Source organism: Chenopodium album, chromosome 22, assembly GCF_948465745.1.
Source record: "Chenopodium album chromosome 22, dcCheAlbu1.1, whole genome shotgun sequence".
Lineage (NCBI taxonomy): Eukaryota > Viridiplantae > Streptophyta > Magnoliopsida > Caryophyllales > Amaranthaceae > Chenopodium > Chenopodium album.
In genome coordinates, this window is record NC_137855.1 from 16,756,566 (window position 1) to 16,784,281 (window position 27,716).

The window sequence follows — 27,716 nt, forward strand, 5'->3', positions numbered from 1 at the left end:
TATATTAAGGAACATAGTTTATAATATGAACATATAGTTCATGCCCAAAGAACATAATGATTAAATTTAGAGAACATATTATGTTCATGTTCTTTGCAAATTAAATGTCTGTTTTTTTTTTTTTTTTTTTTTTTTTTTTTTTTTTTTTTTTGTTCTATATATGCGCATTGTGCACCCGGGTATTCTGTGTACCATAAAAATTTCGCGCCAGGATTACCGGAAAGTTTGACTATGTATACGGCTCCGGTTTTTATCTTCACCATTATTGCCATCCGAAGTATCAAAGTTTTTCAAACACCCTCTCTTCCTCTACTTTCTCGGCTTCACAAAATTCTTAATCTTTTGAGTCCATACACAATAAGTAGCTAGATTCGCTCTAGAAAGGTCTTGAATTAGGAAGTCTGATCTTTGTTGTAGCTTTCTTAGAGTGGCTATCATAGATTAATCGTTCGGTCTACCATTATCCATACATCTATCGTGTGAAGCTTGAAGCTAGAGCACATCAATCATCAATGTCCAAAAACAAAAAGTTCATCTCAACCTAACTAATCAAACGTACTTGTCCTTACTACGAAAAAGAATTTAGATATCCTTGATGTTTCATATTCATTTTCATTTTCTTGGTGTGATTACACTAGTTGCCGGTTGGACTCCTAAAGCACAAGCTAGTTCTAGCAGTACTATGTTTCTATTACAACATGGGCATTGTTTGGCCGCAGCATCCCGTCCTCTAGCGTACGTACGTAGCGGGTTTGTCGCCTTATATTGGACCATGTATTACTAGTATAGTGATTCCAAGAGCAAGAAGATAAACTCATAGAAAATGAGACTTGATAATGTTAGAAGAAAAACTCCAATTTTCTAGAGTTCTAGCTATCATATCACTTAGAAAACAAATCATACTGATGAATTTAATCCAATTATTGGTGCAATGGTGCAACATCAAACGAGAGAATTGAAGAGAATTATTTTATAACATATTCTATTATTATTACTTGTGGGCTTATATTATCTACCAAATATGGTGGTTGTTATGTACTTGTCTTTGGATATTAGGACTATCTTTGACATGAATGATAAGTTTACATGATTGACCTCTTTAGGTTGATCTCTAGGCTTAAGCTATACAAATAGGCACATTATTAGAGAGGCCAAGTAATATATTGACAACATCGTGTTCTACCATTTGGTGTGTTCGGGTGTGTTCTACAATAATAATGTGGTTGAAGTGATCATGTGAAGTGTCCAATGTGAAAATAATGGTGCAACATTTCTCAAATAGGGGAAGTAAAATAGTAAATTTATGTCATCTCAAATTCTTGTAAGAAAGCTAAGCTTATTTTAATGAAAAGAAGATCCCCTTCCAATCTAAAAAATTCAAAATTACGAAGTTAATACCTACTAGGGAAATTATAGGAAAGGGGATTTCCTAATCTTTCCCTCAACTACTAAAGTGTTCAGCCTATTTAGATCACTCAAACCAGTTTGACGTAGGGATTCGACCTTGTCAAGTAATACCTTTACACTATGTTTGGATAGAGAGAAATGAAGGGAAAGGAAGAAAAGCAAAAGGAAGGAATGCATCCACCTATCTTTGGATATTTAATGTTTTGAGAGGATGAGAGGGAATTGAAAGAAACCATTTTCCTCCCCCTTTAATAAAATATAATATCATCCTCTTCCTCCCCTCACCTCCCTTTCCTATCCCTCTTTTTCCTTTCCCTCCCTTTCCTTTCACTAGCTATTGTTATCTAGACAAAGAGTTAATCTACTTACCTTATATCGAAGCCCAATTACTAATTAGTTTTCTGTCAAATATTATATTTTATATTTATTAGTTGAGTATCCAAAACCACCAAAGAGAACCATAATTTCCATTTGTAAGCGTTTGAAGATAGTTGTGTGAAATGCATGTCTAATATAAAGTTCATGATTACGACAGAAATGTTAGCTAGGATTCAATTTGTCCTTATGTGTTCACACAAGTACCGTTTGGCTGTAATGGATAGTGTAAGTATTAATGCCACAACTAGGGATATCATCGGGGACTGGAGGGATGTTTGTACGGTGTCATTTTTTAAAAAATGACACCATATCATGATGATGTGTCATGTTATGATTGATCCATTTTTGATTTATTTTTAAAAGTCTAGATATACTATACATGTATGTATTATTGTAAATACATGTATTTTTGTAAAAAATATGTAATTATAGCTTTTTAAAATCTATTTTGTTTCGTCTTATTAAAATCATTTTCCAAAATTAAATCATAACTAAAATCTAGAAATTAAAAAATTCATCATTGTTCATCATCAATCTTCATTCATGATAGTAATTAACCACTCCCATAATCTTGTATAATCTATTCACAACGAAGATCAAAATTCTGACCAAAATTCCGTCCAAATTCGTTTACAAATTTTTCTTTAGGGTTCGATTGATAATTTTGATTAATGTAAAAATCACATTGTTTAATAGTTTTGAGGATGAAAAAAGCATTAGGAATGTCTATTATGATGATGATGTAAAATGCATATCTTTCATTTTTTTTTAAACAATGAATGGAAAACGAGGGTTTGCTCTTTGATTTAAGTTCGAGTTTTTTTTTTCGCATTGTTTGATCTAGAATCTTGTTTTTTGTAATATGTTTGTGGTTAGATAATCACCTATATTTAGTTAGGTCATTACCTTAAAATTTTAGTTTTACTTTTGTAGTTGGAATCTACTTGTACGCTAATCGTATTACACAAAAATAATTTATGGAATTTTTATCATATAATTTTATCAAAAAATGTTTTTGTGATCATTATCTTATTATATTTTGGAAATTTTTTTATTTTTTGAATTATTATCATATAATTATAGCAAAATTTATTTATGGGATGATTATCTTATTATATTTTGGAAAAAATATTTTTGAAATCTTGGGCATATAAATTAGTGGCTATAATATTGAGACATTCCTAATTAGCTTTCATTCACCTTTTTTATTTATTTATTTTATTTTTTTTTTTTGTTATTAGCTATATATTAGATAATGATAACTTTCTTTAATTACATGTTGTATGACCATATATACATTTACATCCATAATTTTAGGACCCATCCTTTTTATCATTGTTAAGAAACACATTTTTTGCCATTTTTATATATATCACATATTTATATTTTGTTTACAAAGTTATACAAATATAGCTTTGTTAAATGATTTGCCCGTTTATTTAGCAATTTATAGAGAAATATTCTCTGTCAAATCGTTAATTACATTTAAGAGAAAATTTTTTTAAAAAAAATATATCAAAAAACCTTCACATATAAGAGTTCACCAAAAAAATTTAAAAATTTAAAAATTAGCCTTTTTTATTTTTTTTTTTAAATTTATTAGCTTTATATGGTTGTTTATCAAATCCTATGTAATGACCAAAGATAGTTTAAGTCATTACCTAACCCACAAACAAATTCAAGAAAACTTAATTACATTTATAAGATCAAACAGGGATTGCGGTAAGTAAAAAAATTTGACCCACTTCATCTTCTACAAACTTGATACTCCTTGTTCTTTGACAAAATTGCACAATTTGAGTCTACATAAAGCATATTTTTGAACCATTTAAACCAAAATTTGTCCTTTGCAAATACAACTAACATTGAATTTGGGAATAGGGGGCTAATCTATGACATGATTCATGAACAATGATGAACGATATGATCGAACAATGATGAACGATGACAATTGAGCAATGATGAACCATGATGATGAACGCGCGCAGACCAACAAAAATCGAACAATGATGAACAATAATGATAGAACAATGATGAACGATGAACAATGATGATCGAACAATGATGATGATGATGAACGATGAACGATGAACGATCATGAACAATTCTTATCACGATGATTTCTAATTATAATTATAAAATTGAAAATTAATTTATATTATAAAAATACATTTTCATAATTTATATTATGTATTTTTTTAAAAATGCATGTATTAAAAATAATACAAAAAAATTAATACATTGTGGACATTAAAAGTAATTCAAAATAAAAATAAAAATACAAAATATAGGCCAATTATATTTTACCACATCATTAAATTGTGGTGTCATTTTTAAAGAATGACATTGTAGGATTTTTTGGAACGGGAGGGGTGGTGCAGATGCATGCCTTCCCAAGTTCCCATTCCCATGTCCATCCTAGCCCAACATCTTATTCTTATCCGATCCCTATCACTAAAATGAATTTAAATACATCCTAAATCCCGTCCCACCTTGTAAAAATCTAAAATAATCTCCACCCCCCCCCCCCCCCTCGCCACCCCCACCCCCACCCCCAAACACATCTGTGTTTGGATTGAAGGAAATAGAGGGAAAAAAAGAGAAAGGAAATGGAGAGGTTGAGTTTCTTTTATTTAAAATGAGGAAGGAAGGAAATTGGAGGAGAGAAAAATAAAGGGATAAAATTATAGGAAATTGATCCATCCACAATGGAGAGATTTGGAAGAAAAACTCACCATTCTCCCCTTTTCTTCCCCTCCTCTTCTATACCCTCCCTTCTTTTCTTTCCCTTTCCTATAACCAAACACACTGTTAGATATCTTGATGCACCTAATATTAGAGCTGACCAAACTCAGGCTTGTAGGCTTTAGGCATATTTTTTCAGTCCCAAGTCAGGTTAGGCCTTGCCTGGTCCGATTATTTTTTTTTTTTTAATTTGTGGACAGGTTTGGGCATGCATTTTTATGATTTTTAGTTAATTTTTTAGCCCCGTCTGAAAAAGCTTGACCTAACCTAGCTTCTTTTATGGGTTTGGGAAGCAATTTTCAACTCAAAACTTGCCCGGCCCGAGCAAGTGGGCTGATTTCTTATCTTGATCAGGCCCAAACTAACCCCAACACTACTAGTTTTAAGCCGAATTCTGACGGACACGAAAATCTATCGCAAATTGCAAAATTTCCGACCGAATAAAATTCTGTCGGAAATTTCCGACGGTTTTCAAACAGTTCTGACGGAAATTACGTAGGAAAGTATATTCTGATGGAAAAATCCGTTAGAAATAAAATAATTTCCGTCGGATTTTTCCGTCAAAAAGGCATATGACAATATTTTTTTTAAAAAAAAGCTAAGAAAATTTTCGTATAAATAGCTAACACCCTTAAACACTCCCCCTCATTTCAGTTCCCTTTCTCTCTCTCCTCTTTCTCGCCGCACTTCCTCTCTCTGTTCTTTCTTCATCTACCTTTTCTCTGTATCTCTCCTCTCTTGCTACTCCCTATCTTCTCGATCTTCTTCGCTACTCCCTCTCTTCTCTTTATCTCTCCTTCGCTGTTGATTTCCGAAGCTAGCCCACGAAGCACCCCGATGTATTTCCCGACCAAGTTCCCGTCGTGTTATTGTTAGAAAGGTCAAGTTCGACCATGGAGACGCTAGATCTAGCGTTTTCATGATCGAATTTGGCCTTATATACCCACTTTCAAGACTAATGTTGGTTGATTGTAGTCGAATCATTGTGGTAAGTTTTTTTGTTTTGAATTTCAACTTTTTTTTGTTTAGATTTCATTTTTTTCTGTTGGAATTCGTGTCTTGGTTTTTTCTTTTTTTTTTTGTTATTTTTGGGTTGTGATGGTTTGTTTCGGTTGTGGCGGTGGTGGTTTTAGGTGGGTGGTTGGGTGGTTTGCCTAGGTGGGGTAGTAGACTTGGCTCGTTTGTGTTTGTGTGGGTTATGGTTAGGTGGGTAGGGGTTCTAGTGGTTGTTGGTGGTGGAATGACTTCGGGACTATTGAAACGGGTTAGAGGGCTGGTGGTGGGTGGTTAGTTAGGGGCATGTGTAGTGGTGGTGGTCTGATAGGGTAGTAGTGGCGGTGGTCTGATGTTGGGGTTAGGGTTTTTTGGTGGTTGTAGGTGGTAATACGCCGTGCCGGTGGTGGCGCAGTGTGTGTTTTTTTTTAATTTCATTAAAGAAATTTCCGACGGAATTTCCGTTGGAAATTTCCGACCCAATTGTAAATTTCGTCGGAAATTTCCGACGAAATTTAATGGTGCTGGAAAACTTCTTTCGACAAAAATCCGTCGGAAAAGTGTTTCCGGCGAAATTTCCGTCGGAAGAAGTTATTTTTCCAACGAAAGATTTTCCGACAACCGGTTGCAACGGAATTCCATCGGAAATGGGTTTTTTGACGGATTTCAGGGTGTTTCCAACGGAATTTTTCCGTCGGAATTGAGCTATTTTCTATTAGTGCGACTTGCCCTTTGATCACCTCAGACTCGCCTTTGAAATACAATTATATATACTACATGTATAGTAATAAAACGACAGTACTATATATCATAGATGTCATATGATGTAATATCATTTTTGATTTCCTTTTTGAAGGAACTCCAGTTAATCTTTGGGATTAATATTTCAAGTTAATCTCCTCTCACAACTTTATGCATTTGTTTCCGTGTCACTTTATTATTTCACTTTTATTATTTATAAAAGAAAAAAAAGTAAAACAATATATTGTGAGAGCGAGGAGATAAACTTGGAATGTTAATCTTAAAGATAAATTTGAATTTTCCCTTCCTTTTTTACCCTTAAATAAATTTATTCCTTGTCAAAAAAATAAACATAACATCCACTTTAGGAAATAACTAAGGCTTTTATTAAACAAAACACAGTGAAAGTCTAACTCAAACCATTTTTAATAAACCATCCAAAATTTAAAATCCCAAAGTAAATAAATCCGTTTAAGTCAAACCATACCAAATACAAGTTAGAACCATCACCGTCCAAAACCAACCCAAAGTAAAAATCCAAAATCCAGCAAATAGTATAATTGATTAGTCATGTATTGTATGTGTTTTTATAGTCCTTTAAGTTAGTTTTTGAGTGTAGATTAGTTGTTCATAGCTTATTTTAGCTTAATTTGGCTTGGTTAAATTATGATCATTTGATGCATTTATGGGCAATTTTGTTGTTTTTAATGAATTGCATGATTAACAAGGCTAATTTGAAGGTTCTACTTGATCATAAAAATTAAGGTTTTTGCTACTACCACTAACCATTGTTGCAAATAGCAAAAATGGTCGCTAAAAATAATTGTAATCGTCAACGGTTGTAACATGGTGGTCGTTATACACTTGGTCCAAAAAAACATTATTACGACTGGTTGAACGTCACAGATCTATTGCAATCGCGTTTATTATTTTCAACGACTGCATGGAAAATGGCTGTACCCACCACTACTACCCACCCTAAAACACCACCAGCCACTACCTTGAAAACACCACCTCCACTCCTTGTAACTCCAGGCCACCAGCCACCATGAAAACTCCCTTCACCCCATAAATCCCACCTAGCCACCACTGCATAAAAGTGGATAAACCCATCTGTAGACACCCAAACGTGTCTCCTAAAACCAAACCCAGTGATGAATATCTTTCACGTCTTGATTATCGAACGAAGTGAAAGTGTGAAAAGTCATGTGGTACGGTTGTTTTTAATTAAAAAATACTTCTTTCTGTTTTAGAAAATATTCCTTTTCGTACTCTACTGATGAAAACGTCCAGTCCAAGTTAGTTTGGTCCCTGATAAGGGTCCAATAATTGTGTAGTTGGACGGGGTTGAAAAGACCTTTCCAACGATATATCATAAGCCCAATTCCGATGAATAATGAGGAAATAATGGCCAAAATACTAAACTGGGCTCAAATCGGATAACCCAATGATCATGTGGAGGGTCTAAAGGTTTAATCCCATTCCTAAACTAATTAGGATCAATTAGAAGCTTCTATAAGTTTCTAAAAGATCTTAATTATCCTTTTTGAAAAGATAAGATCAAAGAATTCGAAATTGAATAAAACTTCTCTTTTTGAGAGTCCTTGTTCTGTACGAAATGGAATATGTTCAGATATTATTTTCTTGCCTCATAATCTTAATCCAAATCTTATATGGTTAGATAGATCTTGAAATTATCTTTCCAATGATATATTATAATATTAATTCCGAGCTATAATGAAAACGATATGAAAGAAATACAAAATTCTATCCAAAACTGACATCCTTTCACTATTTTGGCCATATCTTTTTATTCTACATAAAATTTTACTCTGCTTTTAATTGGATTGGAAATCAGAATTCAAGAGCTTTCCAACGACATATGATATGACTTATTTCAACTTCTAGAGTAAAAACTATGATAAAACCAAAATCCGCAAAAAACTGTCTTAGCGCGAAATTACATTTTTGTTGCACTACGACAGACTGTCGCCATGCGTGATTTCTGTCGTTTTGCGATAGACTCTGTTGAGTGCAACAGAACTAATTTTATTCCGATTCAAATTCTAACTCTTTTCTATTGTTTTCGGACTATTTTCTCTATAAATAGAGGTCATATCTCCCCTTTTTGAAATCATCAACAAGCTTAATCCCAATCATCTCTCTTCTTTCTCTAAGCTAAAGTTTATTCTCTCTCTATTCTTTTTCTAAGCCTAACCCTTTCCAAAATACATCATACCGCATTCTCGAGACTTATAAACACCTAGCCAAGTTCGAAGTTGCCTTCGCCCTCGACGTGAAAGGTTGATAATTTCTGAGGGTTTGGTCTCAAATCCTATTTCAATTATTTAATTTAATTGTTTGATGTAATATTTTTAATGAAGTTTACTAACGTGTGTATTATGTTATTAGAAAGAGATACGAGACATCAAAGTAAGTAATCAGCTAACTCCCACTACAAGAAAACATGGAAATAGCGACGGACCGCTTCCGACGGACCCATTATTCCGTCGGAAAAAACGAAATTTTCGACGGATTTTTATTCCGTCGGAAATTTCCGACGAATTCAATAATTCCGTCGGAAATTTCCGACGGAAAATAAATCCGTCGGAATATATGTAATTTTCCGACGGAATAAAAATCCGTCGGAACTTTCCGACGGAATATTCCGTCGGAATATAATTAAAAAAAAAAAACCCTTTTAAAAAACCCTAAAAACCTACCCATTTCTTCCGCCTCCCCTTTTTCTTTTTCCCCCTTCTCTCTCCTCTTTTGCGCCTGTCTTCCTTCTCCCTCATCTTCTCTTTCCTCCTCCTCTTTCCTCTATGTTCTCTACTTTCTCCTCTCTCCTACGCTCTTCGTTCTCCTTCCCCTTGCTTTCTCCTCTTCGTCTTTTTCCCCTTTTTACCTCCCACCACCACCGCCCTCTTTTTCCCCTCATCAGCGCCTTACAACCACGGACAACACCAACATCGACACCGAAAATCAACTACAATTTCCTCCTTTTCGTCCTTTATCTCTCCGCCTCATGATGAAAATAAAGGTTTTCGGGTCAAATTCGACCACGAAAACTCTAGATCTAGAGTTTTCATGGTCGAATTTGGCCTTATAAACCCAAATTTAAGGTTTTGTGTAGCCGAATTAAGGTATGTGTATCTTTTTTGATTTTTTTTTGTTTTTTTATCAGATCTTTTTAAATATATATGTTGTGGTGGCTGTTGGAGTTCGAATTGAAGGGGTTGGGTTTGGATTTTTTTTTCTTAATTTTGGGATTGTGATGGTGGTGTTTTGGGTTTTAACGGCGGCAATGGTGGATGGTAGGGTGGTTGGATGTGGTTCAGCCGAATTTGTTTGGGTTAATTAAGGTTGTAGATCTGGGTTCATTGGGGTGGTAGATCTGTATTTGGGTAGGTTAGGGTTAGGTGGGTAAGGGTTCTGGTGGTTGGTTAGGGTCCGTGGTTGGGCTGGTGGTATAGGGTGGTTGCTGGTGGTGTTGGTGTTGTTCGTGGTTGGGCTGGTGTGGGCTGGGGTGGTTACGGAATTAGCTATGGGGGTTGGTGGTGGTATACTAGTATGGGGTGGTGCCGGCTTTTTTTTTGTTTTTTTTAAAGGATTTTACGATGGAATTTCCGTCGGGAATTTCCGACGGACTTTTTGATACCAGAAAACCTCTTCCGACGTTTGAAATCCGTCGGAAAAGGTCGATTTTCCGACGAGCACTATTCCGACGACACGTTCCGACGGAATTCCGTCGGAAACATGATTTCCGACGGAAAACAGGGTGTTTCCGACGGAATTTTTCCGTCGGAATTAAGCTGTTTTCTAGTAGTGTCCTTATTCTTTTAGAGAACATGCTTAAATTGTATTAATTCCTAGTATCATATTTAGGGTATTAAATAATAATATTTCTAACACCATGTATGTTTCTAGAATCATGTTTAGGGTGCTTTCTATTCTTTCCAATGTCATGTTAGTATTATGTTAGGGCTAAAGCTTTGATCTTTATTATTTAGTGACATGCTTGGATTTGTTATTAATCTTGTTAGTATCATGCCTAGGTTGTTGCAATATTATACTTTGATGAGATTATGATTATGATGATTGTTTGATTTATAATAATATTATGTTTCTTGATTATATTATTGTTATTGCTTGATCACGCCTTTTCTGCATGTTTAAAGGGAATTTATACTTGAAATCACGCTTAATAAGATAATTAATAATTTGGTTTAGGCTAATATGATTTTAATTCAAGTGATCGCCAATAATAGATTTGTTTGTGCATTAATATTTAACCAACATATATTAAACAAGTTTAGGGTTAACTTAATGATTGCATGTTAGTCAAAAAGCGCACATGAATATGAGAAAAATAAAGTAGAAGCCTATTTTATAAGGCGGGATCTTTCTCTTTTAGATTGGATTCGTACCCTCATCCCCGAATATCCAGTCATGGTTCCAGACCACTATGGAGTTAGCGATCTCTAGGATCGTGAAGCAAGCTCCTAAAACTTGTTGGCGGCGACTCTTTTGCTCTTGTTTCCTTCCCTTTGGACGCCACCATGCATGCTTTAGTGCATGATCATAGTGGGGTTCAAGTTTGTGATGCTTGAAATAATCCCCACATCAACCTATACAAAATTAACCAAAATTCAAACATGAAAATCAAACAAAATAAATCTACTAAAAAAACGAATATCAAACCCAAAAATAACAGGAAAAAAAAAATCAACTTTCAAATTCAACGAACCACAAAAATCTAACCAAGAACAACCAAAATCAAACCAAAAACCAAATCAACTTGAAAAACTAACATCAAATCAAACCTTAAAAACAAACCAAAAACAAACCACTAAAATCAACCAAAAATCACGAAAACATACCTCAAACCCCGAATAAACTTCTAATTTTACCTCGAATTTTGTTTAATGAGGCCAAATTCGACCATGAAAAGCTAAAGCTAGAGTCTTCATGGTTGAATTTGACCTCAAAAACCATTAACTTAGCTTGTTTAACACCACCACCTAAGCATCGAACCAAGAGAAATAGGGATTGTGACGGAGAAGTTACCGCACTTGACTACACCACCGACGTTGCCAGAAATTTGCAAGAAGAGAAGAGGAAAGAAACCGGACTCGTTTAAACCACCGAAGTCGCCGGAACTTTTTGAGACTAATCAGAAGATGAAAGAGATAGAGAAGGAGAAGAAGGGAAGAGAAGAGGAAAGAGAAGGAGAAGAGAAGAGGACGGAGAAGGATAATGAAGGAAAAGCGTGAGGAAATAGAAGGAGAAGCATGAGAAGAGACCAAAAGGAAAGAGGAGGAGCGAAGCTAATAGAGGACACTCATGTTGAATGCGAGCATGCCCATTCACCATCAAGTATGATTTGCCCAGTAAGGCATACTTATGCCAAAATGAGGCACCACCATGCCTTGACGAGTGATATGATGTTGATGTGATTTGTGCCATCGAAGGAGACACGCTAATGTCGGAATTCTACACTCTCATTTCTCATTATAAAGTTGTGATTCTTAGCTGCTGAATCTACAATTATGCAATGAAGAGGCACATGCATGCCGTGTGCAACACGCCCAGCCTGGACGAGTAGATGCGGTTTAAAGTTGTTTACTTTCCTTATTTTATATTATCTTTTTAGATTTATTATAAATACTCCTTAGCTTTATTATTTCATTACTCCCTTCGTTTTTGAATACTTGCTTCATTTCTCCATGCGTGGAGTTCTAGGAGAAATTGGAAAAAGTAATAAAATATGGAGGTAGTGGGGTTAGTGGAAGAATAAAAAAATTATAAATAAGTAAAAGTAGTGGAGAAAATTGAAGGAGAGAGAATATGGAATTAATATTGTTGGGTCCACTTGGTGAGAATAATTAATTAAATATGATAAAAGCTTTCCAAATAAGGAAATAGAGCATTTATTTAAAAACGGCCGGAAAAGGAAAGTAGAGCAAGTATTTAAAAACGGAAGGAATATTTATTATTTTAGAACCCTAGTTTTCTTTCTACACTTTATTTCCATTGAAATTTAAGATTTGTGCACTCAAGATTCATCGTTTATCTCTCTTAATTCAAGATTCGATGTTTTTTTTATTCTATTTAATTCCTTTAATTGTTAATTATGTTTTATTTAATTCTTGTTATTGTTTTTATTATTATGTGTGAGTAGTTTCTATATTCTATATATATATATGGTGTAGCGATACCCGATATGTTTGATGCATGAATTATTTCTTTAAAGTCCCTAATTTTAATTGCAATTGACCTGCTTAATTGATTGTGCATATACCAACTAATTCTATCTTAGATTAGAGATAATTAATATTATTATTGATCCATTTTTTTTAATCCAATGAGAGTTGGGTTTTTAACGCATCTAAATAGAATAATTATTAATGGTTTGAAGTTCTTCACATGAGTAATAGAATGAATGATCAGGAAGCTAAGTAGTGTGCTTAATGTCTTTAGTTTGCATGATTTCACAAGAATAAGATTGATTTTGATCAGGAATGTCGTCATTGATAACTCGAGAAAGACCTTTGGTATTTTCTAGGGATTGCTTTTCCTCTTGTCAATTGAATTATATGTTAGGGTCTGGGTAGAACGACTGTTGCATTGATTATATTCATGGTGATTCTTGATCTTGGATGTTTTTATTAATTGATTTCTTTTATTATTTTGATTAAGTGTGCTATTTAGTTTATTAGTTAACAATATTCAATTTTTAAATTGGTTACATGCATAGTAATTGCTTGAATATAATAATTGATTAAACTATAATTACTTGAGATCCGACCCTTACTTTCCTATCTTAATGTTACTGGGGATTAATATCCGACCCTTACTTGCCCATCTAAATGTTATTGGGGAAGAAGTTGGGGAAGGGGATGGGTGTGTGTTAGTGGGGAAGAGGTCTTTTTTCTTGTTTTTCTAAATCTAAAATTTATTACTACTTAAAAAAAAAATCAAAATTTAATGTATAGACCAATTACATGACGGCACATGGTATGGGTAAACGGTTTAAAAGGTTATGTGTTTTTTGTCTTGTTTTAAATTGACACCTAAAAAAGATGTAATACTCAGGAATAATTATAAGATTGTCTTGTTTAAAGACGATCTCCCGAATTTTGTATACTTAATGTAAATTTTTCCTTTAAAATATTAACATTTGACTTATTGGAAATTATTATTAAACGTGATTGAACTTAGTGGACCTTATTTTAAAAATTAGATCTTATTGAATGTATACGAACTTATTAGATCTGATTAAGGGGCCGTTTGGTTCGCACAAGGGAATCGGAATGGAATGAACAAAGGGAAAGGAGAATAATAGAATGAAAATACCCTATTTTTGCTTTGTTGTTTGTTTTTAATACAAAGGGAAACAATCCCACCACCACACCCCCACCACCACATAATTCAATTTTGTATATTTTCCATCCAAGAAACTGATCGCCGCCCTTTGCCAGCCCTCCACCTCCCCTCGCTGTCGTTCGTCATCCCTCCCCCACCCCTCGCTGGCCCCACCGCGGCACATCCTCCCTCGAAAAACCTACCTTAAGCAAGAAAAAACCCTAAAACTCCCCTCCCTCCCCGTAACACCGCCAGACTACCCTCCCACCACCCTTAAAACCCTAGCGCCTAGGTTTCGAGGGTGGTGGGAGGCTCGTCTGGTGGTTTTACAGGGAGGGAGGGGAGTTTTTAGGGTTTTTCTGGTGGTGTTTGCGGGAGAAGAGAGGGCGGCGAGGCTCGGGGGAGGATCGGCGGTGGTCTAGGCTGGTTTTCCGGTGGTGTTGGTAGGTGTGAAGGTGGTGATGTGGTGGTTTGAAGGTGGGTAGGGAATGGAAATAGAAATACCTAGAGGGGTGGGAAATGAAGTTGGAAGAATTTGGGATAATGGGGAGGGTAAAGGAAATGAATAAAAATGCTAAACAAACACCAACAAAGGGAATCGGGTCAGTTGATTCCCATTCCTTTTCCTGATTATTCCCAACCAAACGGACCCTAATTTTATTCAAACTAATTAGAATTATCTGAACTTGTTTGACCTTATCTGATTTAAAATTATTAAACCTGAAACACATATTTTTATATTTTAAAGGTGAAGAGAACATTTCCTTAATGGACCCAAACGAAACAAATTAGCTCTACAAAGCTAATTAGCTTGGAAAAAAAGGAATAACAATTTTTTTTTTTTATTTGTGAAAGAGTGAATTAAATAATAAACTCTAACTTCCATCATTAATTTTGAAGGGGCTTCCATCGTATATTTCCGGATGAAAGCCCCAATCTTTATTTCTTTTACGTTTTCTTTGTTTTTTAGGTTATAATAATGTCTCCTTCGAAAGAAAGGATTTATCTCTTTCGAAAGACAAGGTTTTTTCAAATTCCTTTGAATGAAAAACAAGATTTTATTGGCGTTTAATTGGGTCTTTAATCAGTTGTGTGGGGCTACAATTGATTATGACTCGAATTCGGGTTACGAAATCAGCATTAGAATTTTCTTTCTCACAAAATTATGAAGCGGTGACGGGGCACTCAAAAAATAATTGTATCAGACAACGAATCAAGAATGTGCCAGTGTTGTATCTATTTATTTGGTCTAGCCCTTCCCCAATTAATTCTTGTTTGATTTAGTTAAATCTGTTTTCATTATCGTTAATTGTTCATTGTAGATGTCGTATGACTTTCTTTAACGAAATTTCATGTCCTTTTGGACTTCTTTCCAAAAAAAAAAAAAAAAAAAAAAATCTCAAGCAACTTGTTAATCATTGGAGCACAATATATATAGATTGAAAGTGAAAGTAACTTGTGCATCTTATGTGACATATTAAGCTAATTGTTAAAAGACTAACTCAACCAAAAGTTTAAGCTGATGGTTGAAGCTCAAGATCGATTTATATACTCTATCACGCCCCCCTCACATAAGAGCCCCTAGGGCTTGAAGTATGGATGTAACATAGGCCCCGGCACACCATACCTAGCATTTCCAAAATAGAATATCTACCACTAATAAATAAGTGTACACAGAGTATTATATGTGATTAGCCACACGTTGTGACCATCCATCATCATAAGGGTTACTTTGTTAGTGTTATAGGAGTTACTCGTTCAGTTTTACAGGAGTTACTTTGTCAGTGTTATAGGGGTTACTTTGGGGTGTCAGTATTACAAGGGGTTACTGAGTAAGTGTTATAGGGGCTACTTTGTTCTTTAACAAGTGGTCACATGGTGTGGCCAACCGCACACAAGATGCACTGATAAGTGTATTAGCCAACATTAGAATTGCTTCATGTTTTCCTAAATAAAGTTAATTGTAAGTGATTAAGTTTTTGATAATTGGGTGAAATTACAAAGTGAGCTGAGTGCCTGAGACATAGAAGTAGTAAATCGTAAGGGGGTTTTGACAATTGTTTTAGTTTAGAAGTCCTACGAGTAAAAGTTTTGTTTTACATAACTTTTAATTTGTTTTATGGCATGACAGGAGTAAACCTAAACAGATCCTGTTTAAAAAGTAAAACAGGAGTTAACATAAAACAAATACTGTTCTTTTAGGACACTTTTCCATTATTTCACAGTACAAGATTTATATTATACCTTTCTTTCTAATAGCAACAGCATCTTCTTTTGGATCAGCAGTAACATTTAAGATTTGAAAATACAACTTTTACAACCTGGACTTTGTTATACTAACTCATATAGAAACTTGGAGAGGATGAATTTGGGCCAGCTGAATCCACATAAAGTCTGCAAAAATCTAAGAACCAAGTAAGAATAAAGACGTTTATAGCTAGCTAGATGACAAACAGAGAATATAGAATTAGTTTGCGTGAAAGGAAACAATATGCATGTTAGTAAATATGTTACATTGTTACATCTTACATGTCCAATATGATAAATATATACTTCTCAGATTTTCTTTCGAAGTCCTAATTTGTCTTTATGATAAACAAAAATCGCTTATCTAGTGGGATTATTGTAAACAAATCAATAAAATATCCTAATTAGCATGTTATTTTCGTAAATAAATCAATATTAGTGGGTTCCGTTTTAAATAAAAGTTTTGTCTTATTTACAATAGGAAAAATTGCTCCCATTAATCTGAACTTTGCCTCGTCCGCAAAAAATAATCCCAACTTTCGTTTATTATCTATTACACCCAGCTTTAGGGGGTATTAATTTCTATTGCACCCAAATGACCTGCAACCGGTAAATCAGGGAAACATTTCTGATTTTTATTTTTTTGCGCACGTGTCAACATGTAATTGGTTGAAAAAAATAGAAAAAAATTAAAAACATAATTAAAAAAAAAAACCCCCCAACAGCCACCTCCCCTTAGCTTCTCTCAGCCACCGTCCACCACCGCCACCTCCCTTAGCTTCTCTCAGCCCCAACCTCCACGCCGGAATCCCTGGCCCACCTCGGCGTCGCAACCCCTGTCCTACATCGACGCCGAAACCACCCCCAGAAACGCCCAAAAACCACCAAAAACGCACCCCCATTTCTCCCTGAAAACGGCCATAGAAATGGGTGAAAACGGCCGAAATTGTCTGATTTCGGGCTGAATGGTTAGAGTTAGCCCTAAATCGCCCTATTTCTGCCATTTTCGACCAATTTCGTGGCCTCCTTGCTCGTGATTTGGGAAACTATGGTGGGGGAAGGGAATGGGTGGAGGAGGGGTTTTCGTGGGTGGGGGAGGGGTTTTCGGGGGTGGGGGAAGGGAAGGGGTGGGTTTCGAGGGAGGGGGAAAGCTAGGCGATGGTTTTCGGCAGCAGGGGAGGGGGTTTTCGTGGGTGGGGGAGGGGTTTTCGGGGGTGGGGGAAGGGAAGGGGTGGGTTTCGAGGGAGGGGGAAAGCTGGGCGGTGGTTTCCGGCAGTAGGGGAGGGGTTTTTCGGGGGTGGGGGTGATTTCCCGGCGGGGTGGGGGTGGGGGTGTGGTGGCAGCCGCTGGGTATGGGTGGTTTGTGGGGTTTTTATTTTTTTTTTTTTATTTTTTGTTTTTTTTTAAAAACAAAAAATAAGTCAATCATACGCTGACACGTGGCTAGGTAACCTGCTACATCAGGTTAGATGACCTGTTGGGTGCAACGAAAATTAATAGCCCCCAAAGTTGGGTACAATAGATAATAAACGAAAGTTGGGATTATTTTCGGCGGATGAGGCAAAGTTCAGATTAATGGGAGCAATTTTTCCTTTACAATAATGTCACTCAATAAAAACTTTTTTCATTATTCTGAATATAAACTTGTATTTTCGCTTTTCTTTTCTATCCTTATTTTGAATAAATAGTCCAACACTAATATAAATACACTCTATAGTTTATTATAGTCTATAGTTTATACCCTACTTCCTCTTTCTACTTAGTCCAAAACACCATTTATAGCCCTCTAACCCCTTGTTGAAAATATAAGACAAACATGCCTGAGCAAGGCTCATTGCAAGAAAGAGACGGCGAATTTCCGGTGAAATTAATAGATCCACTTGAACTTGGAACGTGGTCATTTTATAGAGCTTGCATTGCAGAGTTTATTGCAACCCTTCTTTTCCTCTACATTACTATCCTTACTGTTATAGGACACAGCGTCCAGAGCGATGGGTCGTGTGGCGGTGTCGGAATTCTCGGCGTAGCTTGGGCTTTTGGTGGCATGATCTTCATCCTTGTTCACTGCACCGCGGGTATTTCGGGTCAGCTATCTATACTAATTATAACTCTTATTTGATATCTCTTAAACTTTTCTTAATTTGATTACGTACGTGAACAAATTTTCTTGTCTTTACTTGCATGTATGCAGGAATGGTTTAAAAGAGTAATTAAAGGACTCAAACATATTAATATTAGATTAAAAAAGGTTTTATAGCGGGAAATTACCATATGAAACACTCTTTCTACAAATAATTACCTTATAACTTTATTTTGTTGATAACACTACTTTTGAAAAAAATAAAAAATAAATAAATAATTAGAATGCGTCCAAAGTTTAGATTAACTTAAATTACTCTCATTTTAATCGAAATAAAACCATTCTACACAATTTACCCCTAAATAGAGGTAATCGAAGCCGAATGGGTGTATATGTATTTAGGGGTAGTTAGGGCTAAGTGATCGTATGTAAGTGTGTACCTACTAACTAGAGGTAATTTGGTTGCATGGACATTGGTTGTAGGCCTCATTAGCCATAATTTGGACGATATCTTTTTTTATAAAAAATGTTATAAGGTAATTATTTGCAAAAAGAGTGTGTATACTCCGTATAAAGTTTATTTATTTATTTACAAGTGATAAATTTCATTTAACTAGGTGGGCACATAAACCCAGCGGTGACATTCGGGATGCTCCTAGCGCGAAAAATGACACTGTTACGTGCAGTTTCGTATATGGTGGCTCAATGCTTGGGATCCATATGTGGAGTAGCGTTAGTAAAGGCATTACACGGTGTTTACTACGACAAGTATGGTGGAGGAGCGAACAAGTTGTTACCTGGATACAGTACTAGCACCGGTTTGGCCGTTGAGATCATCGGTACCTTCGTTCTTGTTTACACTGTTTTCTCTACTACTGATGCTATGCAAAAAGCTAGGAATTTACATGTTCCTGTGAGTACCTCGGAGTTACTTGTTCCATGTTCATTTTAATTTTCTGATTTCAACTTTACCTGTCTTAATCTCAGTACGTAATTATCTACAAAGCATATATTAATACAATAAGTTGAACTTACGTTAATTTTATTATAAGACTGTTAATTTGAGAGTAACTTCAACAAGTTTTATGGTAATTTAATCCTTTAAAGGTAATTTTGAATTTGTAATGAGTTCAATTGTAATTCAATGTGTAATATCTAATGAATACATGTTATAAAGGCTTATATGATTAATCTAATGCATTATAAGTCAGTAAGTGTTTTTGAAGGGAAAAATTTTATGTTAGGAAAATGGGAAGTTAATAATTTCTCACAATAACTTAATGAAAGTCCGCCTTAATTAAGCAGTTGTGATATCATTAAGCTTTGGTGACTTGATTTAAGCTATTTAAGACGTACAAAATTGTCAAATGAGTTAAGGATGATTCTAAATTTTAAAGGACCTTTTCTTAATTTCTTAATTAAGTAATTCATGTAGATTTGGAACAATAGATTAGTCCATAAGAATCATGCCAGTATTGTATGATTGAAACTGCAAGTACATGTTAAAAAGGTAACGTACTAAAGTTATATCAAATGAGGAAAAAAAATCTAATGCTTTTAACACAAAAAAAAAAAAAAAAAAAAAAAAAAAAAAAAAAAAGGTTAAAGAGTTGAGAGTGGGCAATAGCTCAAGTTGTTAGAGTATTCCTCCAAGTTATATTAGATTTAAGGATCGATTCTCACCCCCGCCCTTATAACTCTCTAAACACCAATAGCTCTTTAAACGCTAAAAAAAAGTAAGGTAAAATAGTTCTCCGCTAAAGTTATAAATTGAAAGTTTTGTTAACATAAAAGAGTTGAATGAATTGAAGGTACTAGCACCACTTGCAATTGGATCTGCGGTATTTATGGTTCACCTTGCAACCATTCCCATCACTGGAACTAGCATTAATCCTGCTCGGAGTCTTGGAGCTGCAGTAATATACAACAACCACAAGACATGGAATGACCTTGTTAGTACAACTAACCTTCTTATTAACTAACTTTCTTACTCATCTTAGACTACTACATTACTAGATATTGATTAATGTATTATCTGTTTCATTTTACTGCCACTCTCATGTTTCATCCGTATCATGTTCCATTTTTTCTAAATTTTAGACAAACTGTTATTTTTCTCCTCGATCTTACATTCATTATTTTTCAATAATTATCTTCTCCACTATCTTTCCTTCCTTATGTAACATTCAATTACGTACCTCACCTACACTTCGTATTTTATTAGTATTAAATTACATAATTAAGAAACCTAAAAACATAAAAGTCATTATAAATGGGGAGGAAAGAGGATATGAAAAATATTAAAATTATGATTTGAGGGGATTATCAGTAGGGAGGAAAATACTAGAATATTGTTTAAATTTACTAAAAAAATGAAAATAGAGCTAGTAATAATATACGGCCGCAAAAAGAAAGTGGAGCTAGTAATAAAATGCGGAGGGAGTATGTGTTAGTTAAAGCGTAACACTTAATTTAAAAAAAAAAAATTAAGTAAGCTTATCATTTTTCAATAAGTCTTGTATAAGGTGGGTTTACGTAATTTTTAATGTATAACAATCAATTTAAGGGTAACTTTAACAATTTTTATGGTAATTAACTTTAATCTCTTTAAGGGTAACCTTTTTTTTAAAAAAAACTATTTAAGGGTAACTTTTAATATGTAATGATTATGATTAAACTTTTATGTTTAATTTCTTATAAATATATGCTATGAAAGCTAATATAATTACCTTAATACATTGTAATTGTTTATAAAGATAATTTTATGTTAGGGAAATGGTAACTATATTCGTATATAAAGGTAACTTTCATATACTTTTAAAGTAACTTTAACCCGTCTTATAATAGTTTAATAAAAGTCTGCCTAAATAAATAATTTGTTCATTATAAGTTATTTATTTACTTATTTTTGAGTGGGTCATTTTTCATGATTTAATTTATAACATTTTTGTTTTCCTTACCTCTATTGGTGATGTAGTGGATATTTTGGATTGGACCCTTCGTCGGAGCAGCAATTGCAACTTTCTACCACGAAGGTATCGTCAACGCTAAGATTTTCAAGGCTTTCGGATTTTGAGCAGTTCTTTACCCTATGAAAGTATATGTGTATTATTTATAAGTTCTTATAAAAATTGCCTGAGAATTCCAAGTAAAAAACTTTTTTCATCACACCATGTTTTTTAACTTACTTCATCAAAGTATTTACTTGTAATTAAGCTTGTTTATAACTTATTATAAGCAATAACATCGGTGCAACTTTACGGGTCATCCTTAGAGGCTTATCCACTGAAAAAATAACATTACATTTCTGTTTACGAAATTTTAGCACTTAACATCGTGTTAGTGTCACACTTCACTCGCTTTCAATTCATGCACTTAATAGTCGGGAGTCGCGGAAACATGAAGAATTTAGGGCCGTTCAATTTCGGATATCCGATCCGATCCGATCCGAAAATTAGGATATCCGAAATTTTCGGATCGGAGAAATTGCGATCCGAATCCGATCCGAAATTTTTGGATATTCGAATTTTCGGATCGGATATCTGGGTTTTCGGATCGGATAGTCGGGTTTTCGGATCGGGTAGTTAAAATTTTTGGAAAAAATCCGATCCGTATCCGATCCGAAAATCCGAAATTTTTTTCGGATATCCGATCCGAAATATCCGAAACCTTAAAAACCGAATCGGATATCCGAAATTTCGGATCGGATCATCTGATTTCCGGATCGGATAATTTTGAACACCCCTAATGAAGATGGTGTAAAAGGAGAGGTAATTCTTACCCTTGCACCATGCAAATCCTTACACAACATGTGATTAACTTGGTCAACCCTCTAATTTAAAGCCTATCAGCTGAATTTGGCTCAATCAGCTGAACACCAATCACCCCCTTAAATTTTGTGTGATAAAAAGTGTAATCTAAGTGTTATCTATGTAAAACAAAAAAAAAAAAAAAAAAAAAAAAAAAAAAAAAAAAGTGATTTTCTCCCAAAAAAAAAATGTAAAATAAAGTGAACTTCAATATATGTTTCTACTTACGTAGTAGGCATGCACAAATTTGTTCTTGTGCCAAATCCTTGCACCGTGTTGGGTTGAGACAAACTCCTAAAGGGAGGGGGTTAAGGGGTGAGTGCTTAGAGCGAGAGGATTTTTTTTTTTTTTTTATTAACGTCTAACATGTGACACTATAAACTGGTCAAATCGATTACTAAAGATATATAAGAACTGTATCGAGAACCCCTAAAATCATGAACTCTAAGAGTTAATAGTTAGAACCTTTTTAAAAGGACTTGTCATAGTTAGGAGGACTTAGGACTATTGGTGTCAATTTTTATTATTAAAAGTCAACAATCATAACTAAGCTGTACCATCAGTACCCATACTTTTTTTTAAACGCAAAGCAACGAAAGGGTTATATTAGGCTATTGCCATAAAGGAGGAATATAGCTACAAAGATAATACCCTCCACATCGAGTAATATCCAAAAGAGACCTGAGTTTGTTAGGGCTGTGGAACCCAAAAAAGCTACACATAGTTTTAGCTAACAAAGACCTACAGTTGATATTATACACATACACTGCTACTACATAGCAGGGACAAAAAATACATCCAGACATGAACTAGTTTGCAACATGGACATCTGCCAGATTTGCTTCAGCCTCAACTTTGGCACAGTCAGAAACTGAGAAATGCATCTTGTGACCCAGGGTCATGTTCATAGCATACTGCGCCAACTTGTGCGCCACCTTGTTCCTCTTTATGGGATTGTGCACCATATATACTGTCCAGCACTTCGGAGTCATCAAATGTGCAACATCCAGTAAGACAGCTGCGACTTCGTTGTGTGGATTAGAAGTACCTGTAAAAAGCATGCGGAATCAAAACTTCTACATCAGCGACCACCTCCATAAACTTGATCTTGAACTCCTTGGCCATCTCCAATCCCTCCCTAATGGCATAGAGCTCTGCAACCAAAGGATTAATGGCATTGTATTTGCTCGAGAAGCCTATGTACCATCCACTAGAAGGAGTTCTTATAACACCCCCACCTGCTGCCAAAACATGGTGGAGGTGACTTTTCCAAGCTCCATCCAAACTTAGTTTCACAAAACATGGTGGAGGTCTTATCCATCTTGGGGACCTAGCAACAACAATGGCTTTCCCTTTCCCTTGAACAACATCCTGCAGGACATGGTTAGTAATTTGGTGACCAATAATAAAGCCATTAAAAACAGATATCTTCGAGTAAACTGCTTCCTCAAAGATGGTTTTGTTTCTGGCCTTCCAAAGATGCCATAAGGCCAGCATGAAAGTTGTCACCCATTTATTAGTCCGAGAGAGATTATTGGCAATCCAATTATTCCAAGAGTCCCCAAAGAAAGCATTATTATCAAAAATTTTTGGTCTTTTGATATTTTTGAAAATCAATTGCCAAACTTTAGATGCTCTTGCGCATTCCCTAAACAAATGAATTAGACTTTCCTCATCTTGTTTACAGCAAGCACAGATGGGGTCAAAATTAGGAATAAGAAATTTGAGTTTACTACCCACATGGAGGATGGACAGAACACAATTCTAGAGAAACATTTTGTACTTATAAGGAATTTTTCTTTTCTAGAAGGCTTTCCAATTGAAATAAAAAGGGATAGCCATATCAATTGCCTTATGCAAGGCATAATAGGCACTCTTAATTGTGAAAACCCTTGTTTTGTCATGAACCCATCTGATACAGTCATGAGAATTTGAGAGTGAAGGGGCCGGGAAGAGATTGGGATTGCTTGAATTGTTGTAAAATGGATGAGGGTAGAAGGTAAGCTATATCTGAGAGGTACCACTTTCCATTTTTGATCATGTTATCTACTCTCCAATGAGCTTTTCTATCAGGAACTATCCCCATGAGGTTGAGTTAGGTATAGAGGACCATCTCCAACCCAGTAATCATACTATACCAAAGAGAAGTGAGACTGTCATCTCCAATTCTAACAACAGTCCCTTTCTTATAAAGATCTGTCCCCTTCAATATATCTCTCCACATAGCTGAATGATTAGGAGAAGCTCTACAGTTCTAGAAGCTATCTCTTCTAAAATATTTGTCTTTCATAGTTTTCACCCAAAGTTTGTTGGGGTATGTGAGAATACACCAACCTAATTTTGCCATAAAACAGATATTCCATTCCGATCCTCAGCTTTCTAATCCCCAATCCCCCTAATCCAATAGGATTTTAAATCTTAGCCCAATTCAATCTAGGACTAATATTTTTTGTCTACTCTATTCCACAAAAAAAATTTACATTTGTTTTCCAAAGAATCAGTGATTGAATAAGGTAGAAGGTTGGTTTGTATAGCATGGAGGGGGTAGGAGTTAAGAACTGATTTGATCAAAGATGATCTGTCAACCATATTCAACAGTTTGGCCTACCAACCTTTAATTCTCTCAGGTGTTTTATTGATTAAATCCCAATAATCTGAGGCTCTCAACTTGTTGGCATTGATTTAGACTCCTAGATACTTTCCAAAGGAGATGCTAGACCTAAAACTTGCAGTTTGGGCTAGTAGAATCTAACTTGGAGCTCCATTCTATGGGGGAAAATGATACTGGATTTTAATTCACTAACCTTAAGTCCTGACAAATGCCCAAATTTGGTTACAGTTTGAAGAATCACATCAAGGTTCTTAAGGTTATCAAATCCAAAGAGAAATACATCATCAACATAAAAGAGATGAGAGAGAAATTTTTTGAAACTTTTAAGGTCTTCCAATTTCCCTTTTGAACTTCTTCTTCAATCATTGAAGAAAGTCTTTCATTGCATAAAATAAAGATATAATTAGAAAGGGGATCACCCTGTCTAATCCCTCTACTAGGTTTCAAAGCCTCACTGATTTCTCCATTCCACAAGACAGAAATAGAACTAGAAGAGATACAATGCATGATTAGTCTAATGAGTTTGCTTGGGAAATGAAAATGGATTAAGGTTTGATGGATGAACTCCCACTTAAGACTATCATAGGCTTTGGTCAAATCTAGCTTAAGACCATCAATACCCATATATAAACGTTGTTTGATAGAATAAGTTGAGATGAGTCTTGGATCCAACAACTCTCTTAACAAACCCCAAATATGTTCAACATAGGATGTGTGAATAGTGTAATTTTTTTTTTTTTACCCCGACAGAGTGAAGAGCGTAAATTGAAAGGCATGGTGTCCGAAATAAACAAAATAGGTGAAAGCATTCCTTCAGATTTTGAATCCTGCACAAAGATATTCATTCAAACCATTATATGCTTAAACCTTTCGCTCTTGACTCCAATCCAACTTAGTCCATAGGAACAAAACTCAGGAAACGGGGTAGCTTGACAATACAAAAATAAACTCAAGTACTCAAAGTATCCACCAAAAAACTGTATGACAATATTAGTGCAAGTCTTACTAACATCAGCACTTTGTCCTACAAGACAAAATTGAAATTTTTGCAGACATCTAAGAAACAGAGAAATGAGCCCACATAAGGACAGCTTCAAACCTAATAGTTCTTGCACAACATATAAATAAACTCAGTAGCCCTAGAACCTCCTCGGGCCTCCAGTTCCTCTGGTGAAGACTGGGGCAGGGGCCATATCCTCTGGCTCGGCCTTGATGATTCCAGGGAGGTCAGTCATACCAAGAGCAGCAAGCATATCAATGGTCTCTGGATCAACTTTGATGACGTCTACCTTAATAGCAGACTCAGCAGGCACAAAGTCCATACGCCTTTCACGCTCCTCCTCTTGCAATTTCAAAGAAATTCCACGAACAGGGCCCTTTTGAATTCTCTTCATGAGATGAGTGGAAAATCCAGCAATCTTGTTACGTAGACGCTTTGATGGAATGATGGCAACCTCTTCCAAGACCTTCTTGTTGGTGTGGAAATCCAATGTCATTCGGGAATAATACTTCTCGATGACTTGGCGAGAAGACTTCTTCACGGTTTTTGTACGGACACGACCCATCTTAGCAGCTTAAAAAGAACTTACCTGTATCAGCAATACAGGAGCTAAATTAAATTGCTTGCAACAAACAAAAAAGAGGCAAACAAGATCTCAATTAATTAGAGAAGACGAAGTCAAATAACAGGGTAAACCCAGACTTTGAGGCTTAGCAGTGTAAGAATATCTAGCAAGATGCTGGACAGCTACTACACTCAATTAGCTTAGTTAGGAATCCGCCGCCCCAAATCTATTCTATCATCACAATTCCAAATCAAATTTCTTTACTTCACCCATATCAAGCAGCAAATGGACCACGTAATCAAACACAATCAGGCGCTAACTCTTACTAATCAATTCATCAATTTAGCCAATGTACAATTGGAAGGTAGACAATTTTGAGAAAAGCTGTCCAATTCACATGAACTTTCATAGAGGGGTAAATCATAGACCAACACTGGTTTTCCATACTGTGCAAATGAATTATTTCTTCTACAATATTTACCGGGAAATACACGTTACTACTCCTAATCCCTCGCATTTTATCTTGCTCTCCTCTTTCCCTTTTGGGTAAATTATAGACCAAAACTGGTTTTCCATACTGTGCAAATGAATTATTTCTTCCACAACATTTACCGGGAACGACACGCTACTACTCCTAACCCCTCGCATTTTATCTTGCTCTCCTCTTTCCCTTTCTTATACCCTCCTTTCCGATTCTCCGTTGTCTTTTCATTCTAATTCACTTAACAATGCAGAAAATAATCATTCACCACTATTCAAACCTAATTTCCATTCAAATACTGTCTTTATTGTCAATACACTTCTCTTTCAAAATATTTCCCATTCAAATCAAACACATCCTAATATAATATACAATGTATTTCCGATGAATTCCCCACTAACTTACAATCAGAAGAATAAATTAGTGTTGTAAACTGCAAGCAACAAACTATATGCATTTTCATCTAGTGAAAAGCAGCTAACCATTTGAATCTCTAAATACTACAAAAAGACCTTAAGATTACAATAAACTGCTAAAGTAATTGAATATTACACTAAAATTAAAAGCGAAAATTGAGCGTTTTATTAGCATCACATATCCCAAAACCAAACAAAAATCACCACATAATACACCATTACAAAACAACAATAAATTAAACCCAAATCTCAAAATTTTCAATTTCTCCAAATTCTAATCCTCACTTAATTTTTCGCAAAATAGAACAAAACAAGTAATTACGCATAATCAATAAGCATAATCTATGTGAAATTATCAGCAATAGAAATTGAGAAAGAAATTACCTGAAGAAAAACGAAGGAGGGGAAGAGCGCAAGGACTCTGGTGCGGCTGCTACTGAAAATGAAATGGGTGTTCGGAAGAGAAAAGAAAGTGAAGAACTAAATATTAGGGTTTGGGAATACTACTGTTTTTAGGTTAGGGCTTTTTTATATTTTAATGGACTGTAATTCGTTTCTTTCTGGGCTATTGGGCTGTTTTGTTTGGGATTACTAAGATTTGATTTTTTGATTGGTGAAAGTATTTGGGTCCATTTTTATACTAAAGAGATTTAATTGAAGCAAAATCTCTAGTCTCTCTATTAGTGTATAAAAACTGGATTGGGTTTATGTTTGTATTCAAATTGAATAGATTTTAATCAACCCACCAACATTAAGGCCGCTTATTTCCGCATATTAGGGCTGTCAAAAACTGACACGACACGATAATCCGACATGAACCCGACACGAAATAAGCGGGTTTGGGTCAAGAATTCTCGACCCGTTTATATAATTGG

General features: G+C 35.1%; 2 protein-coding genes across 2 annotated transcripts; one reads left to right on the plus strand and one right to left on the minus strand.

Annotated features, from left to right (window-relative positions):
- The first annotated feature begins 17,629 nt into the window (after positions 1-17,629).
- Positions 17,630-21,213, plus strand: LOC145606007 (putative aquaporin PIP2-1). The gene is made up of 4 exons (XM_081662069.1): positions 17,630-17,963; positions 18,577-18,872; positions 19,771-19,911; positions 20,937-21,213. The coding sequence occupies exons 1-4, from the start codon at positions 17,696-17,698 to the stop codon at positions 21,033-21,035; spliced, it is 804 nt and encodes a 267-aa protein (XP_081518195.1). The 5' UTR covers positions 17,630-17,695; the 3' UTR covers positions 21,036-21,213.
- Positions 21,214-25,291: 4,078 nt separating this feature from the next.
- Positions 25,292-27,340, minus strand: LOC145605211 (small ribosomal subunit protein eS17-like). Its single transcript, XM_081661249.1, has 2 exons — positions 27,226-27,340; positions 25,292-25,968 (listed from the first exon to the last, which is right to left on the minus strand). Exon 2 carries the CDS (start codon positions 25,942-25,944, stop codon positions 25,519-25,521), a length of 426 nt encoding a protein of 141 aa, XP_081517375.1. The 5' UTR covers positions 25,945-25,968; positions 27,226-27,340; the 3' UTR covers positions 25,292-25,518.
- Positions 27,341-27,716: the final 376 nt, after the last annotated feature.

What these genes read in the sequence shown, in the direction of transcription:
- LOC145605211 (XM_081661249.1), bottom strand. Translation starts at nt 25,944, where the DNA reads ATGGGTCGTGTCCGTACAAAAACCGTGAAGAAGTCTTCTCGCCAAGTC.
- LOC145606007 (XM_081662069.1), top strand. Translation starts at nt 17,696, where the DNA reads ATGCCTGAGCAAGGCTCATTGCAAGAAAGAGACGGCGAATTTCCGGTG. An exon ending in CTAGGAATTTACATGTTCCT is followed by an intron (nt 18,873 to 19,770) that starts GTGAGTACCTCG and finishes AATGAATTGAAG; the next exon opens with GTACTAGCACCACTTGCAAT. An exon ending in ACAAGACATGGAATGACCTT is followed by an intron (nt 19,912 to 20,936) that starts GTTAGTACAACT and finishes TTGGTGATGTAG; the next exon opens with TGGATATTTTGGATTGGACC.